Below are 15,649 nucleotides of genomic sequence, written 5' to 3' on the forward strand. Positions count from 1 at the left end.
GCCTATAGTCTATTCACGTTAGAAGAACTGAGAGTTCAGTTCCAAAGAACTTCCTTTGAGTGTTGAATGTATTCGAATGTTTGCTACATCATGAGTAATCAAGTGAATGAAGTAATAATAGTAGTAGCACTACCTCATACTCATGCAACACTTACCAGGAGCCAGACTTTTCTAAGCATGCACATATATAAACTAGTTTCTCAAACAACACTGTGAGGTAGATACTACTGAATTTCATAGATTATAAGATGTACATTTTAACAGCTCTCAGGGCTATGTCTTATGATATGGCACCATACAGTTATAATTGCCAGCATTTTTTCTTGGAGTCTATAAAATAAGATTGAGAACAGTGATGTCTTAAATTTGACTATTTTAAAAAGCGACATCCAAATTTATAAATGAAGAAGCTGAAATGCAGGGAGGTTAAGTGGCTTGCCCCAGGTCGTGCAGTCAGGAATAGCATAGAGTTAAAATCCAGGAGGTCTGCCTTTGTATTCTCGTGGTATCTAATGTACAAGTTCATTGTGTGCTTTGGAGTTGGATTTCTCAGACCTGGTTCTACTTAAGTGTGACTCTGAGCAAGTTAACGTAATTTCTCTGTGTATCAGATTCCTCATCTGTAGGACAAGAATAATAATGATACTAACTTCATAGGTTTAGGTAAGGATTAAATGAGAAAATATGTAAAGTCCTGAAAGCGGTGTTTGGCACATTGTGAACACTGAGTAAAATGTTAGTGGTAGTAGTGTGGTGGTGGTATTTAGGAAACATTGTCTAAGAAGCACAGAATAGAATAATCTGAAAATAAGGGAAGAAGGTTTTTCCCAATTTCTCAAGCATCACTATAGAATGCCTGCAGCCAGGTGCAGTGGCTCACTGCAGTAATCCCAGCACTTTGGGAGGGCGAGGCAGACAGATCACTTGAGCTCAGGCGTTCAAGACCAGTCTGGACAACACGGTGAAACCCCGTCTCTATGGAAAAAAGAAAAAAAAAATTAGCTGGGTATGGTGGTGCGTGCCTGTGGTATAGTTGTGCTACTTGGGAAGTTGAGGTGGGAGAATCGCTTGATTCTGGGAGGTTGAGGCTGCAGCGAGCCATGATCATGCCACTGCACTCCAGCCTGGGTGTCAGGGGGAAAAAAAAAAAAAAAAAAGACCTGCAAAACCAAGTGTACTTTGCTGATTTGCCATTCTAATATCCCTTTAATTTTCTCATTTTCTCTTATTGTAAAATATAGTCATCCCTCAGTATGGGGTGGGGGGGGATTGGTTCCAGGACCCCTTGTGGATACCAGCATCCATGGATGTTCAAGTCTCTTCTATAAAATGGTGTGGTATTTGCAGATAGCCTATGCACATCCTCCCATGTACGTTAAGTCATCTCTAGATTATTTTTAATAGCTAATACAGTGTAATTGGTAGGTAAATAGTTGTTATTCTGCATTTTAAATTTTGTTTTACTTTTTGTTGTGGCATTTTTTTGGTTTTTGATTTTTTTTTTTTTTTTTTGAGACAGGGTCTTACTCTGTCATCCAGGCTAGAGTACAGTGATGTAATCGTGGCTCACTGCAGCCTTGAATTCCTGAGCTCAAGTGATCTTCCTGAGTGGCTAGGACTACAGGTGCACACTACTACACCCGGCCAATTTTTTTTTTTCTATTCTTTATAGATATGGGGTCTCACTATGTTGCCTGGGCTGGTATTGAACTCCTAGCCTCAAGCAGTCCTCCTGCCTCAGCCTCCCAAAGTGCTGGGTTTACAGGTATGAGCCACTGCACCTGGCTGTTTTGGGGGTTTTAAAAGATATTTTTTATTTGCAGTTAGTTGAGTCTGTGGATACAGAGGGCTGACTGTACTTATGTTCCTATAGCTTCAACAGCTCTTAATAATTTCAGAGGAGAGACATTTTTAAGGTAGCAAATTAGTGAACCTAAATCTTACAGATTTCCTTTTGTTTGTTGATTTTATAAGAAAACATTTCTTCCAGTAGATTAATGAGATAACATTTTTTTAATATTTACACTGTTCCATGCAGTTATAAGCACTTCACATTTAACCCTCATAGCAACTTTATAAGGAATGTATCATTGTTAGCTCCATTTTATAGATGAGGAAACTGAGGTAAGAAGTACTTTGCTCAGACTTACATGACTAGGAAGAGCAGAACCATGGTACTTTAAAGTTGATGACACTTTCACAGTGGATAACTTACCTCTCAATGCGAAATTTATGCTCGAGGTTTGACTTCCAGTAATTCCTGGCACATTTGGGTTTTAAAAAAGAGTTGGCAGGACCCTTGATATGATGCAATAAGAATAGCACTCTCTTGTTATCTTCCTCCCAAGAACCAATAACCCTGGTTTAATCATGAGAAAAACATCTGACAAATCCCAGTTGAGAGACATTCAACAAACTGCCTGCCAGCAGTCCTCAAAACTATCAAGGTCATCAAAAACAAGGAAAGTCTGAAAACTACCATGGCCAACTCGAGGCTAAAGAGACATGACGAAACTCAATGTCATGTGGCAACCTGGATGGGATCCTGGAACAGAAAAAGGATGTCAGGCAAAAAGCAAGCACATTTGAATAAAGTTTGGACCTTAGTTGCTAATACTGTATCAATATTGGTTCATTAATTGTGATTCGTGTACCATAGTAGTAGAAGATGTTAACAACAGGGAAAACTAGATACGGGGTAAACAAGAACTTTCTGTACTATCCTTATAATGTTATTATTTCTTTTTCATTTTCTCTTATCCAGGGAGCAGATTTTAAGAGTAAAAGAAGATGAGAATGTTCCCTTTCTACTGGTTGGTAACAAATCAGATTTAGAAGATAAAAGGCAGGTTTCTGTAGAAGAGGCAAAAAACAGAGCTGAGCAGTGGAATGTTAACTACGTGGAAACATCTGCTAAAACACGAGCTAATGTTGACAAGGTAACACGTGACTCTCTTTACTACTGCATCATGTTAAAATAGGTTGGTTTGCTTTAACTTGGCTCTCTTTTGTCTGGAGAGTCTATGAAACTTTCAAATAGAGATGTAAAGTATGTTGATTTTTATCATCCCTGAATGCTCAGATACATGTTAGGAATTTTAGTTCACCTTCTCCTTAGCTTCCCAAGAGACGTTAAAACACAAGACACTGCAGCTAAATGTACCCTTTTTTTTTTTTTTTTTTTTTTTTTTTTAAGCACTGATGGCATTCTTGACCTTTTTCCCCCCTTATCCTATTGAGTCTTTGAATAATTTAGAAGGAATTGTGTGAGTCCCAAGATTCCAGCACTGAGCATTCTTACCTCTGACCTGACGCCTACCCAACCCCACTTAAGTTCTTAAAAATAAGGATACCACCCAAGATGAAGAAGCCCCCAGATAAGATCGTTTTAAAATCTCTCCTGCCACTCTCCACTCCCCACCCTCAACTTTTGTTTTCTCCTGAAAGAGAAAGAAAGAAAAGGAAACCCTCTGCCCTCCTTTCTCTTGTCTTCTCACTTTGTTCAGAGTGGCCCTTCCTGAAGACCAGATGTGGAACACCCGCAAGTACATTTCATCCCACTACCCTAGACCAGGTCCAGTATCTAGAAAGACTGTCCACTGGGCTGAGGTAGCACAGGATCTTAAAGGCCTCCAAGTGTGGTCTCTCTTTAGCCTGCAAGTATCTAGGCTCTACAGTAGTGCCACTCAAGCTCTAATAGGCAAAAGAACTGCCAGTAAATCTTGATAAACACACATTCTTGGGTCTTATCCCCAGAGATTTGGATTCATTTGGTCTGGAATGGGGCCTGAGAATTTACACTTGTAGCAAGTGCTGCGTGTGCCTGTAGATTTATAACCCTGATCCAGAAAGTACTAGGTTAAAAAAAAAGTTCAAGATTTGCTCTGTCATTTTGCTGTAGGTCTTAAGACAGTGTCATTGCTGTCTTAAACTTACTAACTTTTTAGCACATTGTCAGATTCCTTTAGGTCTAACATATCTGTACAAAGTGAGTACTACAGATTTTTATTCAGGATACTAGTTTTTTCTAAGGTTGGGGCTAGAGCAACTGTGTGTGTGTGTGTGTGTGTGTGTGTGTTTTGCTTAAATAACAAAGTTATTTCCCACAGTTCTGGAGGCTGGTAAGTCTAAGGTCAAGGTCTTAGACAATATGATTCTGGAGAGGGCTTTCTTCCTGATTTGCAGGATTTCCTTATACCTTCCTGCTGTATCCTCACATGACAGAGAGAGAGAGATAGCTCTCCTCATTCTTAGAAGGATACTAATTCCATCATGAAAACCCTACCCTAGTGACAGAATTACCACCCAAAGGCCCCATCTCTTATTGTCATCACATAAGGAATTAGGGTTTCAGTATATGAATTTTGGGGTGACACAAGCATTCAGTCCATAGCATGCCCTTTCATAGTTTCCTGGAAACCACGGTTTCTGAACACAGTAAGTAGGGCTTGGGTTAGCTTCCGTTTGGAAATGAGAACAAGAATACCTGCTTCATAGGATTATTGTAAAGATGAAATGAAATCACATATGTAAAATGCCCCAGCCTGTGCCTGACCTATAGTAAGTCATTAGAAAATTATAGATTTGAAGAGACAATATGTAGGGCAAATATTTTTAAAGTGCTAATGAAAATATATTTTAAAATTGAGGGTGTTTGAGGTTTTAAAAGGCAACATTGAACATTCTCATAGCATATATATACTTTCCTAATTGATGTCTCGAGTAGGTTGTAGAACACACTATAAAAACTAGTTAAACCTAAGGGGAGTGGGGAAGACATGCAGACACTGGCAGTTCAAGATAGAAAGCTGTATTGTAACAGTCCTTGTGATCATCTGTTGGCATCAGAGGCCCTGGGAAGTATGGTGTCTGCATTAGCACAGCTCTTACGGACAGTGAGAGAAAGACCAAAAACCTAGGAAAAATGGCCCAAAAACAGCAACAGGCATGTCGTAGAAAGGAAACACAAATGGCCTTTGAACTGGAAGAGAGGTTCGGTCTCTTATAAAAAGGGAAGTACAACTTAAAAATATAGTGGAATGTCCTTTTTTTACCCATCACTTTGGGAGAAAAAAAGCAAAGAGGTTGAGAATAGAATATACTGTCGGCAAGAGTATAGAAAAATAGGAACCTCTCATTTTGGTGGAAGGACAGTTTTGTGATATCCATCAGAATTATGACCCAACAATTTAAGTGCTAAAAATGTATTATACAGAACAAATTATGCACTCACGTATACATATATGTTCAGTAGTAGTCAGTGAAGCATTAGTTTTAGAAGCAAAAGACTGGAAATATGCAAGTGTTCAATAATGGACTGGTTTAAATAATGGAGTATTGCCCAACCATTAAAAAGAAATGAAGATAGAACTAAATGTGCTGATATCAAATGATCTTCAATTATAAAGTAAGTGAAACAAAGTACAGAGTGGGGTCTGTAGCTTGCTGCCATGTGTTTTAAACACACATACATACACATTATCTATGTACACATCATAAGGATATGTAAGACTCTGGTACCTGTGGTTGTCTCCAGAGAAGTCACAGTTTATGCACTTTTCACTGTAAATACCCTTGTGAACTTTTTGCCATATTCATGGACACTTGGCCCTCAACACCGATTTCAGCTGCACGGATTTTTTTTCACAGATGCAGTCTGCCCTCCATGTCATTGGGCTCTGCGTCTACAACTAGATACAGACAGAATACAGCAGGATGTGAAACCTGCATATGCGGAGGGCTGGCTTTTTGTATCCATGGGTTCCGCAGGGCCAGCTGCGGGACTTGAGTAGGTACAGATTTTGGTATCCGCAGGCATCCTGGAACCAATCCCCCACAGATACTGAGGTACGACTGTATCACTTTTTCAAAAAAATAAAAGTATAAGACTGTTTTAGTTACTATGGCTGTATAACAAAGTACACCCCAAAACCTTTCTGGGTAAAACAGTCATTTATTCTGCTTATACATTCTGTGGCCAAGAATTTGAACAGGGCACAGTGGAAATGGCTTGGCTCTGCTCTACAGTGTCTGCTGCCTCAGCTGAAAGCTTCAAGTCTAGGCACTGGAAATACCTAAAGTTAGGTTCTGAAGGCTTGTTCGCACATGTCTGGCTCAGCCAGATAATGCTGGCTGTTATCCAAGGATGCCTCAGTTCCTCTCCAGGTGGGCTTCTCCATGTGGCCTTTTCCACATGTGCTAGTTTAGGCTTCCTCACAGCACAGTGGGCAGAGTCTCCAAGGGCAAGTGTCACAAGAGAAGAAGAACCAGGCAAAAACCATACAGCCTTTTATGACATAGTCTCTGAAGTTACGCAGCATTATTTCTACCTCATTCTAGAGGTTGGAGGTAGTCACAAAGTCTCACCTAGGTTGAGAAGGAAGGGCAGTAGACTTCACCTCCTGATGAAAAGTGGCAGGATTCTGAAAAAGCACATAGGAAGCATTGCTGTGGCCAGTTTCAGATAATACAGTCTGCAGTCAGTGGTCACCTGTCCAAAACAGAATTACATTAAACGAGGCTGCTTGTAAAGTGAGGTGGAAATCCATACTGAAGAATGTAATTTCGTGTACTGCTACATCCTGCGGAGTGGCTACCAGATAAAGTACCTCAGTGGCTACGTAAAAGTCATTTGCAGCAACTATTCAATTTCCGGGATTAGGTTATACTTGTCTTCGTGGTTGTTCTCCTGAGGAAATAATCTAATAATCAGAAAAGCTAATATTTGTACTTATAAGAGCCAGGCACTGTGATAAGTACCAACCATTTAATCCTTAATTATGTGAGGCAAAGATACTCTTCCGATGCTCACTTTTTAGACGAGGAAGCTGAGGTGTGGGAAGATTACATAACTGGCTCAAGGTCACGGGGTTTGTGGTGGCATCTGCAGCCTCTGGGTCTGGCCAACTCTGGTTATAACATGCTCACATTGTTTCCTCACTGTTTTACTCAGAAAAATGGTTGGGGCCAGGTGCGGTGGCTCACACCTATAATGCCTGCACTCTGGTAGGCTGAGGCAGGCAGATTACTTGAGCCCAGGAGTTCGAGACCAGCCTGGGCAACATGGCAAAACCCTATCTCTACAAAAAATACAAAAATTAGCCAAGTGTGGTGGCGAATGTCTCTGTAGTCCCAGTTACTTGGGAGGCTGAGACAGGAGGATTGCTTGACCCTGGGAGGCGGAGGCTACAGTGAGCTGAGATCACACCACTACCCTCCAGCCTGGGTAATGGAGCTAGACCCTATCTCAAAAACAAAACAAAACAATGGTTGGAATAGCTAGTGTATCTCCCATTTCTTATGTCATCCACTACTAGAAGCCTGATCACAAATTTTCAGGAATAGGAAGTGTTATTCCCTTTTATTAAATTGTGACGTGTTGTGCTTTGTCGCAGAACAAATGCTAGCTCTCTGTAAGATCATTGGCTCATGCCTTATCCTCATCTGGATTCCAAATAGACCATTAGGTGGAAGTTTCAAAGATGCAGATTTAAAATCTACTTATGAAAAAGTGTCATAGCCACCAGAGATGGGGCATGGCATATCTCAGGAGGCCATGCTTGTCACAGAGGAATCACCCCAAGGCTCGAGGAACATCTGGGCAAACCTACTTGTGTACTCATTGGATTCATTCAATGACCTTGTTAGTATCCTAGCTAAATGCTCTGGTTCTTAATTCACGACTCCAAGGTTGCTCTTGATTTTAAGGAACATTCTGGCAGAACAGAAAGAAGTTGAGCAAATATTAACAGATGTCCAAAGGGGGAGTGTGATTTATTATGTCAAGAGAATCAGTTTTATGTTGAGGGAAGAATGTTGGTAGAAATACACTGTATTTTTTGGAAAAGATATTTGGGTTTTTTCATTGTACAAGTAATACATGGATACATGCTTATTATATAAAGAAAAATTCATAATACAGAAACATAAGGAGGAAAAATGAGTCACTTTTCTCCCATATTTCATTCCCTTCCCCTGCCTTTCAGTAGCCAGTGCTAACACGGGTGTGTCTTTCCAGACGTTAAAAGCAGGCATACACATCTCTAAGGGAAGTTTGCATTTGCTTGTTTTTCCCCCTGTATTAATAGGATTTGTGCATATTTATGCACACATTTTATATCTGTATATATAGTGCATATTTCTGTGGTGTGCTTTTAAAATTTTATGACAAATCTTATAACTCTTCCATGTCACCGCATATAGATGTATCCACATTCCTTTCAAAACCACAAAGTATTCCATGGTTAGACTTTTCCATAATACAGCTGTTTTCCTATTAATGACATTTGTTTGTTACAGCACTGTTCACAATAGCCAAGATACGGAACTAACCCAAGTGCCAACAACAGATGAATGGATAAAGAAAATATGATATATACACACTATAGAATACTGTTCAACCATTGAAAAGGATGAAATCCTGTCATTCAAGGCAATATGGATAGAACTGGAGAAAATTAAGTGAAATAAGCCAGGAACAGGCAGTTAAACACTGCATGTTCTCATTCATATGTAAAAGCTTAGAAAAGTTGATCTCACAGAAGTAAAAAATAGAACAGAATACTAGAGGCGGGAATGGGAGGGATAGGTAGAGATTTGTTAAATTATACAGAATTACAGCTAGATATGAGGAATGAGCTCTGGTGTACTACACTACTGTAGATGACTATACTTAACAATAATATATAGTTTCAAATAACCTGAAAGGAGGATAATGAATGTTCCCAACACAAATAATAAGTGATTGAGATGATGGCTGTGCTAATTACCCTGGTCTTATCACTGTACATTATATGTATCAAAACATCACGGTATACTCTGTGAATATGTGTCAGTTAAACAGACAAAATTCAATTGAAAATAAAATCAGAAATTAAACCTTCATCCAGTTTCCTTTTCATAGTGATTTATCTGCATTAGAAAGCAATACTGGGAGTATTCCAATGATTACATTATTTAGAATTGAGACCTCCTGTCCTAGCTAGTTAACCAGAGACTTGAAAAAGAGGTCTTCTGAAATTCCTAGTCTCTGGGGAAATAGAATCACAACCAGTCAGGGCAGGAATTCATGGGTTTTATGTCATCGTTGTGTTTCATTCTGTTGCGTACTGTGTGTGTGTGTGTGTTTTATGCTCAGTTTTTCCCTTTAACCATTTATGCTCCTTCATGTTGGTTGTATGTCCATTTGACTCAGTCCATTCATCTCTGGTAGTTTCCTTGCTTTCTGACTTAAATTTTATGCTTCTTGCTGCAGATCAGAAATCAACCATTCATCTGAGGAACTCAGGTTCTCTTTAGGAGGGATGGTTTCTAGCAGCCACAGCATAGTTACTTAATTTGCTTGCTGGTATTGTGTTGTCATTTTTTAGTGAATAGTGCTAGGAAATAGGTATTATTAAAAGAAAAAAAATGTGATCATGTTGTTATTTCCAATTCAAATTTAACATTATAAATGTTTACATCTTTGATTTTGTATTTATATCTTTTCTCTTACACTGAAAATCTTGGTTCCTAAATTACATTAACATAATTCCTCCCTTGCATTAGTCTTCAGTGTATATAAAATAGTTCCAAAAGAGCAACATTGCTGTCACAAACAAACTACAAAATGAAGTTTGGCTGGATGTGGTGGCTCACGTCTGTAATCCCAGCACATTCAGAGGCTGAGGCAGGCAGGTCACCTGAGGTCAGGAGTTTGAGACCAGCCTGGCCAACATGGCAAAACCCTGTCTCTACCAAAAATACAAAAATTAGCCGGGCATGGTGGCGCACATCTGTAATCCCAACTACTCGGGAGGCTGAGGCAGAAGAATCTCTTGAACCCAGGGGGCGGAGATTGCAGTGAGCTGAGATCGCGTCATCGCACTCCAGCCTGGGGCACTCCAGCCTGGGCAACAGAGAGTCTCTCAAAAAAAAAAAGTTTAAGATTTGTCTTTGTATTGTTTTGTTGGAATTTTGTTTCTATTTTTATCCTTAGCATCTATTCTAAAATAGGTACTTTCTATGCTATGTCTTGTAGACCTTTGAAATAATTTCTCTGTCACCATCTTGGAATATAGTCAGTCTTACTTGTTTGTGGTTTTTTTGTTTGTTTGTTTGTTTGTTTGTTTTTTGAAATGGAATCTCACTCTGTTGCCCAGGCTGGAGTTTAGTGGCATGATCTCAGCTCACTGCAACCTTCACCTCCTGAATTCAAGTGATCTGCCTCAGCCTCTCTAGTAGCTGGGATTACAGGCGTATGCCGCCATACCTGGCTAATTTTTTGTATTTTTAGAAGAGATGAGGTTTCTGTATGTTGGCCAGGCTGGTCTTGAACTCCTGACCTCAGGTGATCTACCCACCTCAGCCTCCCAGAGTGCTGGATTTTAGGCGTGAGCCACCATGCCCAGCTAGTCTTACTTGTTTAAATTTGATTTTCAATTTTTAGGATTTGCTATTTTATTTTTTTATTTGTTTTTTTTGAGACTAAGTCTTGCTCTGTCACCCAGGCAGGAATGCAGTGGCACGATCTTGGCTCAGTGCAACCTCTACCTCCCGGGTTCAAGCAATTCTTGTGCCTCAGCCTCCCGAGTAGCTGGGATTACAGGTGCCCTCCACCACACCCAGCTAATTTTTGTATTTTTAGTAGAGATAGTGTTTTGCCATGTTGGCCAGGGTATTCTAGAACTCCTGACCTCAGGTGATCTGCCCGCCTCGGCCTCCGAGAGTGCTGAGATTACAGGCGTGAGTCACTGCCCCGGCCTAATTTTATTTTTGAGTATGTAAACCACCTGTGTCTCTAAAGTAGAAATTCTATAACAAGATATACTCAGAGATGCCTCACTCTTCCTTGTACCCTCCTCCCTTCTTCTTGAAAATAAAATTGATTATTAGGGTTTGGTTTATTATTTCATTGTTCTTTGTCCAAGGGCAAACAAATACAGGTGTACTCCTACGCTACACGCACACAGGTAGTGCTCTATCTGCTATTCTGTATGTTGCTTTTTTCAGAGATGCGTTAGGAAAGGCCACATCAGTCATGACATACGCACACTTTACTCACAGCACTCGTTATCGCTTTCATATTTCTTGCTTATCTTTAGTCTTACTGGGTTTTGTAATTCTATAAGTAAAAACTTATTTTTTAAATCCAGAATTCAAAAGTGATCATAAAAGTTATTCCTCCTTTTATCATATACTCTCAGCTGTTTATGTGGAGTGTGAGTGTGTAGCCTTCCAGACCCTTCTGTGTTACAGAACAGAGGAATTTCTTATTGAAATTTAACTTTGAATTGTTATACTCATGATTTTTTTAGTTACTATGCTAATATCTCATTATTTACCAGTTCCTAGACATCAGACAAAAACTGATAAATTCGCACATATAGAGTAACAGACAAAGTTGTTTCATAGTGCCTGGTATCAAGATGAGAAAGCATACACCCATCTCTTCAGCTTCATTTCTAAAAATGGAGCTTTTTCTCCATTTTTAGAAATGAAGCTGAGGAAACCAAGTTATGAAATACCAAATTATTAAATATAAAGTTAAGCATATATTGTTAAATATAAATTAATAAAATACATTTATTGATTATTAAAGTACTTCAGTATAATCCATTGAGTTTTATCTTTGGGGCTATCGTCACCTTGTAGCACTTGATAGATTTTCGTCTCAAAAACTGGAACAGAAAGATCAGGTTTTATTACATATGAACATTTTTACCATAAAGTGTAATTCAGAAAACTTCCTAGTTTCCTCCTTTTTTCAAGATACTGGGAGAATCAGGCTTTAGTTGTATGCTTTCCACTCTCTACTCCAAACAAGAGCTCTTAAATATTTATACTTCTGTTATCCCCAAAGTTTACTGCTGTGATTTGGAGAAGTACTAAGTTCATATATCTGTTTGCTTTATTGATCCTATTTTTTTTCTTTCTAGGTATTTTTTGATTTAATGAGAGAAATTCGAGCGAGAAAGATGGAAGACAGCAAAGAAAAGAATGGAAAAAAGAAGAGGAAAAGTTTAGCCAAGAGAATCAGAGAAAGATGCTGCATTTTATAATCAAAGCCCAAACTCCTTTCTTATCTTGACCATACTAATAAATATAATTTATAAGCATTGCCATTGAAGGCTTAATTGACTGAAATTACTTTAACATTTTGGAAATTGTTGTATATCACTAAAAGCATGAATTGGAACTGCAATGAAAGTCAAATTTACTTAAAAAAGAAATTAATGTGGCTTCACCAAGAAGCAAAGTTCAACTTATTTCATAATTGCCTACATTTATCATGGTCCTGAATGTAGCGTGTGAGCTTGTGTTTCTCGGCAGTCTTTCTTGAAATATTAAATAAAGAGGTGAGATGGGGGTGGGGAGTGGGAGGAAAGGCGACTTCCTCTGGTGTTTATTATAAAGCTTAAATTTTATATCATTTTAAAATGTCTTGGTCTTCTGCCTTGAAAAATGACAATTGTGAACATGATAGTTAAACTGTACCACTTTTTTTAACCATTATTATGCAAAATTTAGAAGAAAAGTTATTGGCATGGTTGTTGCATATAGTTAAACTGAGAGTAATTCATCTGTGAATCTGCTTTAGTTACCTGGTGAGTAACTTAGAAAAGTGGTGTAAACTTGTACATGGAATTTTTTGAATATGCCTTAATTTAGAAACTGAAAAATACCCGGTTATATCATTCTGGGTGTGTCACTGACACCAGGGGTCCACTGCCCCATGTGTACTGGTGAGAAAATATATGCCTAGCATGGAGTACAGCTCTTGTATAGAAAATTCTTGAGAAGTAACTGTCTGCTAGGAGTCTGTCCAAATTTAAAATGTGTGCCATACTCTGGTTCTTGAAAATAAGATTCCAGAGCTCTTTGATCGCTTTTAATAAACTGCAAGGTCATTTTAAGTGAAGGGCCAGCCTATACTTGTAAGATAATTTTCAACTGCGAGGATTCAGCACGTTATGTTTGAATGAACCCTCCTCTTCTTGAAGATGCTGGTCCCTGGAAATCACTTTCTGCCAGTGGTGAGCATGTAAGTGTTAAGTTTTTAATCTGGGAGCAGGGCGCAGGAAGAAAATGTCAGTAGTGCTAATGCATTTTGCACTAGAACACTTTGGGAAGATATTCATGCTTGCCATCTGTTCATTTCTAAATTTATACTCATGAAGTTACAATTTGATACAGGAATTATTAGTAGTAATTCTTGTCTGTTCATGTATAATGAAGAACACTAGCTACATTTTCAGAAGTTAACATCAAGCCGTCAAACCTAGGTATAGTGCAGAAAACGTGTGGCACACACTGACCACACATTAGGCTGTGTCACCGTTGTGTGGTGCTCCTGCTGGAAGAATTCTGGCACACTACTTGGGAACATAATTTCAGTCGGAAATACGCCACTGTCAGATTTTTTTCCCCCCTCTTTGCAGTGGGGCTAGGACAGTTGATTCAACAAAGTATTTTTTTCTTTTTTCTCAGTCCTAATTTCAACAGGTCAAAGATGTGTTCAGGCATTCCAGGTAACAGGTGTGTACGTAAAGTTAGGAACTCACTCTTTAGATATTACATCCAGCTTCTCATGTTAAATATTTGTCCTTAAAGGGTTTGAGATGTACATCTTTCATTTCGTATTTCTCATAGGCTGTGCCATGTGCGGAATTCAAGTTACCAATGTAACACTGGCCAGCGGGCCCAGCAATCTCCATGTGTACTCATTGCAGTCTTATTTAACCAGGGGTCCTAACCACTAACATTGTGACTTTTCTTTGAGACCTTTCCTCTCCTGGGTACTGAGGTGCTATGAAGCCAACTGACAAAGATGCATCACGTGTCTTAGGCTGATGCCACTACCCGATTTGTTTATTTGCAATTTGAGCCATTTAAAGACCAATAAACTTCCTTTTTTAAAATGTTTGTGGTGTTACTTGATGTTTATAACATAACATGTAATATTCAAATGTATCAACGCGGGTGTTTTTACCAAACAACTACATCTTTTGAGCTCTCCGTTCGGAGACTTCTTTTGTGTAATGCCAGATTTCCTAAATAATAGTGTCAGCATTGCTAAGATTTAATCAAGGCTCAGAAATGGAGGGACTCGTGTACAACTGCATGGAAGATGTTCTATGCGGTCATGAAATGACAAATGTGTACATTACTTTTAGAATGCTCCAAACTCTAGAATGAATAGGTGACAGCTTTATATTCATTTTCTGGTCAGAATGACCCCCAGAGACAATTTACAAATTGTGGGAGGAATGACACCCTGTACCATTTCACCAAGCTTTGGGCCAACGTTTGATGTCTGGAGGGAAGCGTGGCCTATTAACTATCGAATAGCCTGCAAGTTAGAAACAATCTGGCCCAATATTGAGCACAGCCTTTCAAACTCCAGTTCATTTTAATTGCATCACTTTCATAAGCAGTGCTAGAATGAGCACATTTAAGTTATAATTGGCATAATTTTAAATCTCATTGTGTGTACACATTCTTAACTCCAATATGGAGTATGATGTTAAATACTGTGCTCTGGTTGGGCGCCGTGGCTCACACCTGTAATTCCAGCGCTTTGAGAGGCCAAGGCAGGAGGATTGCTTGAGCCCAGGAGTTGGAGACCAGCCTGGACAACATAGCCCCGTTTACAAAAAAAATTTAAAAATTAGCCAGACATGGTCTTGCTCACCTGAATGAGTTAGAAAGTCATGTCTCAAAATTTTGTGAGAACGTAAAAATTTGGCAACTTTGTATTACTACCTTAAGCTATCAAAGCATTTACTAAAATTTCTGTAGAGGTGTCAGAGTAATCCAGTGTTAGAAGTCTCCTTTAGGCCAAGTCTGTAATCCCAGCACTTTGGGAGGCCGTAGTGGGCAGATTGCTTGAGCCCAAGAGTTGAAGACTAGCCTGGGCAACATGGTGAGACCTCATCTCTACAAAAAAATCAAAAAATTAGCCAGGCATACTGACATGCGCCTGTAATCCCAGCTACGAGGGAGGCTGAGGCAGGAGGATCGATTGAGCCCAGGATTTTGAGGCAGCAGTGAGCTATGATCAAGTCACTTCAATCCAGCCATCGGGAACAAAGTGAGACCACAACTGTATTTAAAAAACAAAAACCAAAAAAAAAACCTCCTTTGGTGTTGGAAGCCAAGAATGGCAGGTCAGTAGAGGTCTTTGTGCCTTTAGTATTCAATATATTTTGATGAACTGCCTGCTCTGGGTTCGACTGGGAATATGCAGGTGAAGGACAAACAGGCATAAGGGACAATTGCTACTGAAGAAAGTACCCCATGTATAAGGAGAGGAAGTGAAGTTTCAAAAAGATTAGAGTTTGTCTCATTCTCCTTATGCTGAACTAGGCCCCCTATTTCTTAATGATCGTCAATCCATATAATATTAGCAAACAGTACACCTGACATGCAAGATACTGTATTTTTGTGTATCTAAATTTAATACTTAACCCAAAGAGGTAGATAGTGCCATTAACCCTTATTTTGCAGATGTTGGAACTGAGGCATAGAGAATTTGAATAACTCGCCCAAGGCCACAGAACTGGTCATTATTAACTGAGATTGGAAGCAAAGTAGTCTGGCTCTGAGTCCATGCTCTTATTAGTCACTGCACAGTGGAGAAGCAACAGAATGGAACTCAGATTACAGTTGG

At 39.2% G+C, this 15,649-nt stretch overlaps 1 protein-coding gene across 3 annotated transcripts in view; it reads left to right on the forward strand.

Annotated features, from left to right (window-relative positions):
* The window catches only part of RALA (RAS like proto-oncogene A), an 84,673-nt gene extending 70,773 nt beyond the window's left edge, over positions 1-13,900 (forward strand). For all 3 annotated transcript variants that reach the window (XM_003896079.5, XM_009203071.4, XM_009203072.3), the window contains 2 exons: positions 2,765-2,939; positions 11,916-13,900. In XM_003896079.5, the coding sequence (XP_003896128.1) occupies positions 2,765-2,939; positions 11,916-12,038 (298 nt within the window). In that variant the 3' untranslated portion in view covers positions 12,039-13,900. The remainder of the gene's footprint in view (positions 1-2,764; positions 2,940-11,915) is intronic.
* Positions 13,901-15,649: the final 1,749 nt, after the last annotated feature.

Source organism: Papio anubis, chromosome 4 (genome assembly GCF_008728515.1).
Source record: "Papio anubis isolate 15944 chromosome 4, Panubis1.0, whole genome shotgun sequence".
NCBI classification, from domain to species: domain Eukaryota; kingdom Metazoa; phylum Chordata; class Mammalia; order Primates; family Cercopithecidae; genus Papio; species Papio anubis.